Genomic DNA, 5577 nt, shown 5'->3' with positions numbered 1-5577 from the left:
TTAATGGTTTTAGAAAATTTATACAGAAAAAGTAAGCATTATACCGTCCAGCATAAATAAAAGTCAACATCATATTTAAGCCAGCATTTTTTCTGGAAAAACCTTTTCTGAGATTAAATGAATCAACTTCTGATAGAAATGTTTATGTTTTGTATGTCTTTTTGCAACAAAAAAATTTCTTAAAAGATTCTGGAAACGATCTACTCATGTAATTTATGCACCCACTAAAGTTTATTTTTATTTTTGTGATAAAAAGTGTGTAAATTACATGGGTTTTTACGGTATATATATATATATATATATATTAATCGTTAGTTCCAGGGTTCATCTGGAAATAAGGAACAAAAAATTTAGGAAGAGATACCAAGAAAAAAGAAGAAAAAGTAAAGTTATATATACACATCATCATCATAATTTAATGTCCTCTTTCCATGCTGGCATGGCTTGGACAATTTGACATGGAGCTGGCTAGCAGGGAGCTGTCCAGACTCCAACTGTCTGTTGTGGCATGGTTTGTATGGTTGGATACCCTTCCTAATGCCAACCACTTTACAAAGTGTACGTGGTGCTTTTTATGTGTCACTGGCATGGGTGCATTAACGTGGCACTGGCACATGTCTTTGTGTATGTGTTTGTCCCCACCCCCTCACCACTTTACAACCGGTGTTGGTATGTTCATGTCTCCATAACTTAGCAGTTCAGCAAAGGAGACTGATAGAGTAAGTACCAGGCTTTAACAAAACTAGGTACTGGGGTCAATATATGTGACTAAATTTCTTGAAGGCAGTGCCACAGCATGGCCATAATCTACTGACACAAACAGGGAAAAGATAAAATATAAATCTACACGAACATAACATGCTGAAGATGCCACGTTATGCAATCAAAACTGGAACCTCATGGCTCCAAAACCAAAACCTTGTGGCTCACAGTGAAATATAGCTGCTCTTTCTAACAGACTAAGAGACCACATAGGGGTCCGTCCATCAGGCTCCAGTTACAAAAAGCTGCAAGAACCTGCAGTAGTTGATAAAACTTTCTGCAACAGCTGCCACAGCAAAGATACCAAACCTTCCTTTTGTCCATTTCTAAATATCTTATAATGAAACCAAAAAAATTTTAAATCATTCTATTCATTTTCTTCTAACTTCTCTCTACACAAACATGGTCATTATATATTCTCTTTTATATACACAGGCACACACACACATATGGATATATATATAGATACATACATATATATATGTATATATATGTATATATATATATATACATACATATATATATGTATATATATTAATTATTCTACTATTTAATTTTATTAAAATCCCCTTTGTCCCCCTTCCAACCAATGCCACTTCACCACATTACTCCCTACATAGCAATGATGATGGTGGTGGTGGTTGTAATGGTGGTGGTGGGCATTGTAGTTGTGCTGCCGGTGGTGGTGGATGTGGTTGTGGTGGTGGTGGTGGTTCAGTTGTTGTTGTTGGGGGTATTGGTGGTGGCAGTAGTGCTGCTGGTGACAATGACAATCATGCTGATGATGGTGTTGGTGATGATGGCGTTGGCAGTGATGGTGGTTGTGGTGGTTATGGGGGTAGTGGTGGCTGTAGTAGTATTGGTGCTGCTGCTACTTCTGCTGATGATGATGATTATAATAGTGGTGGTGGTGTTGCTGATGATGATGACGATGATAGTGTTGATGGTTGTGACTGACCTAAAGGAGGAGGAGGAGGAGGAAGATCCTCATCATTATTACAATGAAGATGGAATTATTAATTCCTTCAACACCAAGCCACAAGCTCAATAACACCACTGCTCCTACCACCACCACCACCATCACCAACAACAAGTCATAACCGCAACAACAAGAATGTCAGCAACAACAACAAGCCAACGAGGGAGCCTCTATGCAGTCACACAGCCTGCTAGAAATAGCAACCAAGCTTCACTCAAATAACATCCGACAATACTGTAAACAGGAAGAACACATTGGACAATCATAGATATACAAAAAAGACTTGATGGCCACAACTAGGATGGATGGTCACAGCATATATGTGCTCCAACAGAGCTGGCCTGTGGTTAAAAATCATCGATGACTGTAACTCAGCAGCTCTGTCATCTACAATAACAACATCAATATTATAACCCAATAAAGGAGCCACAGTGTGACCAGTTGGTCTGCTTGAAATAGCAACCAAATTTTCCTTAAACCACACTCCATAATCACAGGAAAGAACACACCTTTGATAACGTGGTTCTGGTTTCCATGCAAGTAAGGAATAGATGTGGTGGCCACAGCTGCAATGTCTTTGATCATAGGCTTGTCTGCTCAATCAGGGTGGGCCTGTGGTTGAACAATGAACACATCATCAACCATAAACACGACATAAACACTGCTACAACACCAACAACCACAACAATAACGATATCTCCTCTCACACACCTATGTAATACACACCTATGTAATACACCCCTCATATCCCACCTATATTCCCCCACTAGACCCTGTAGTTAGGTCCCCTGCCTGGTGCATCTCCAACACCATTCATTTCTCTCTCTCACTCTATCTGTTTCTCTCTTTTCTCTATATCTTTATTCCGTCTTCCTCTCCTTTCTTTTCCTACAAGGGTAGCCAAGTATCTGCTCCATCATAAGACACCTGTCTCTATCCCTCTATCATACTTTCTACTGTCAACTGGTACAAAATCAACTCCCTCAATACTCCTTGCCATCCCACTCAAAGGGTCTTTGTCATGTAAGTTACTTGGCAACCGTGCTGGTGCCACAGAAAAGAGCACCCAGTACACTCTGTAAGGTGCTCAACATTAAGAAGGACATCCAACTATAGGAACCACACCAAAGCAGACAATTGGAGCCTGGAGCAGTCCTCTGGCTTACCAGCCCCTGCCACACCATTCAACCCATGCTAGCATGGAAGACGGACATTAAATGATCATGATGATGATGACTTAGTGCAACAGCCACAATAACAACACTATAATGACAACTACAACAGTGCCACACCCACAAGAACACTACCACACCTACAACAACAACTACAACCTTAACAACAACTGAAACATTGGCAGATATTGAACAAAAATAAACGTCTAAAACTAACAAAGAAATCAACAAAGCAATATAAAATTTAAAAAAACAAATATGTAGAATAAAAATCTAAATTAAGCAAAAAAAAGTGATTAAATGGAGATAATTAAGGCCAAGAGACTAATTAGTAACTGTTAGCGATGAAGTAGATGGTGACTAACACTTTGATGGATCGTGTTATATATAGGACTTCAGTGGTTCTGTCTTTCTATAGTGGTTGTTTTGTGGTTATTGTTGTAGTTGTTGGTGGTGGTGGTTGTGGTGGTGGTGGTGCTGTTGTTGTTGTTCTTCTTCTTCTAACATAGCTCTTGGTTACTCCTAGTAGAGCAGCCCCACAGCACAGCACAGAGGTCGTGGTTGTCAGCCCTGAGAGAGCAGTCTTACAGGAACACAGGTAGCTATTGATGGTTAGGTGTGCAGCTCCACGTCAGTTATGGTAGAGCACCATTATACAACATACAAGTGGTTGTGGTCTTGATCCCTAAGTTGCTGGGGGATCAGTTCTACAGCACACAGAGGTCATCAGTTGAATGACAACATGCAACCCACAGATCGATCAACTTAAACCCTCCCCCAAATTTCAGGCATTGTGCCTATAACAGAAAGGATCATTATGATTATCATTATTATTATTATTATTATTATTATGTTAATGTTGAAATTCGAAGCAGATAAAGCTATCAATAATAGCATGCAAATATTAGGTTAAAATCCTTTTTGGACACAAAATGTCGAAGATTAACCATGTAACACAAACCCATTTAACAGAAAACCACATCAGCTTTTGGAGAATTTTATTGTTGAATTTTTGTTAACTGTTATTGTTTTTATCATATACTTTTGTGCTAACCCCAACTGATCCTTTATTTTCTATTGTCCCTTTTTGTTTGTGTTTGGCCTGAGTGGCCAATGAAGAAAACATTATTATTATTATCATTATTATTACTGTTATTATTATTGAGTGAGAGAGCAGTGCATGCCATCAAAGTGACACTGGGGTAAAATATACAAAGCCCAGTATACCCATCATGACTACCTGTCTGATAAGGGTACACCAGGCACATGCACTACAACTATAAGTGACATGGTAATTTCATATCAAGATAAACAGCACATGACCTTGCAGGTGGGAGTCCAGTGAGAATTTTCTTCAGGTCGAGTAGCCCATCCCGATCAAAAGGTCCCTGAATAAGAGTTGTTTAAGGATATTGAGCAAAACACCCATGTTTCCAAAGGTGAATTATTATTATTATTATTATTATTATTATTATTATTATTATTATTACTGAGTGAGAGAGCAGTGCATGCCATCAAAGTGAAACTGGGGTAAAATATACGAAGCCCTGCATACCCATCATGACTACCCGTCTGATAAGGGTACACCAGGCACATGCATCACAACCATATGTACGTGACATGATGATCTTTTATCAAGATAAACAGCGCATGACCTTGCAGATGGGGCCCAGTTAGAATTTTCTTCAGGTTGAGTAGCCCATCCCACACAAAAGATATAACAACCGTGAATAAGGGTTGTTTAAGGATTTTGAATGAAACACCAATGTTTCCAGAGGTGAATTATCCAAACCCCAAAGAATTCCTCTCAACACATGTCTATGATGCTCCCCCACTACTTCTGTGTATGTATGTTTGTGTGTGTGTAAGTGTGTGTGTCTTTGTGTCTGCTTGTTCCCCACCACCATTTGAGAAAGGGTTGAGAGGAGAGAGAGTGAAGAGGTGGATATTGTCAGTTCTGGTAGAGTATTTGAATGGCTCACCTTGTCTTTTGAGTTCTTCATGTGCCACAGCAGGGTGAAGGAGCTCCACATCATAATTTGCAGAAGAGCTGGCATTTTGTTCCTCCTGTTTTAGAAAGAGAAGGAGAGAGAGAAAGAAACAGAGAAACATGAATAAATAAATAGATAAACTGAAGAGGAGGAGACAGGTGAAGGGGAGAGAAATAAAAAGAAGAAACAAAAACACAGGAGGAGGAGGAGGAAGAGGAAAGGTAAGAAATAGATACATAAAACCCTTCGAGGCAGTGTTCCAGCATGGCCAATGTCAAATGATTGGAACAAGTAAAAGATAAAATATAGATGCGTGTGTGTGGAGCGGTAGTATACACATAAGAAATATTTGTCACAGAATATACATACGTGTATGGTTAACACCATAAACGTATAAATGTACAGCATATAACATTGTGGTTTTGTAGCACAAAGCAAGGCAGGCCTGGTCATTCACTCAAGAAAACACATAGTGAATGATACACAAGCACTCAAGGAAACTAAATCCCCAACTTGTTCCATTTGCCAAAAGGTTTGCAAGGCACCAGCAGGCCTCAAGAGACACATTCATGTCCATAGAACATGATTAAAGCTTTAGTTTACTGAACCCTCATTTGTCGTTCACAAGAGAATCCATCATATATATATATATATATATATATATATATATATA

At 39.0% G+C, this 5577-nt stretch overlaps 1 protein-coding gene across 1 annotated transcript in view; it reads right to left on the bottom strand.

The window, feature by feature from the left end:
• The window catches only part of LOC106878832 (integrator complex subunit 13), a 596471-nt gene that overhangs the window by 209904 nt on the left and 380990 nt on the right, over nt 1-5577 (bottom strand). The window contains exon 7 of the mRNA XM_052976283.1: nt 4896-4980. Within this exon, the coding sequence (XP_052832243.1) occupies nt 4896-4980 (85 nt within the window). The remainder of the gene's footprint in view (nt 1-4895; nt 4981-5577) is intronic.

This window comes from Octopus bimaculoides, chromosome 24 (genome assembly GCF_001194135.2).
Source record: "Octopus bimaculoides isolate UCB-OBI-ISO-001 chromosome 24, ASM119413v2, whole genome shotgun sequence".
Lineage (NCBI taxonomy): Eukaryota > Metazoa > Mollusca > Cephalopoda > Octopoda > Octopodidae > Octopus > Octopus bimaculoides.
Note: the sequence above shows the minus strand (reverse complement) of the source record. Positions and strands in the feature narration are given on the sequence as shown.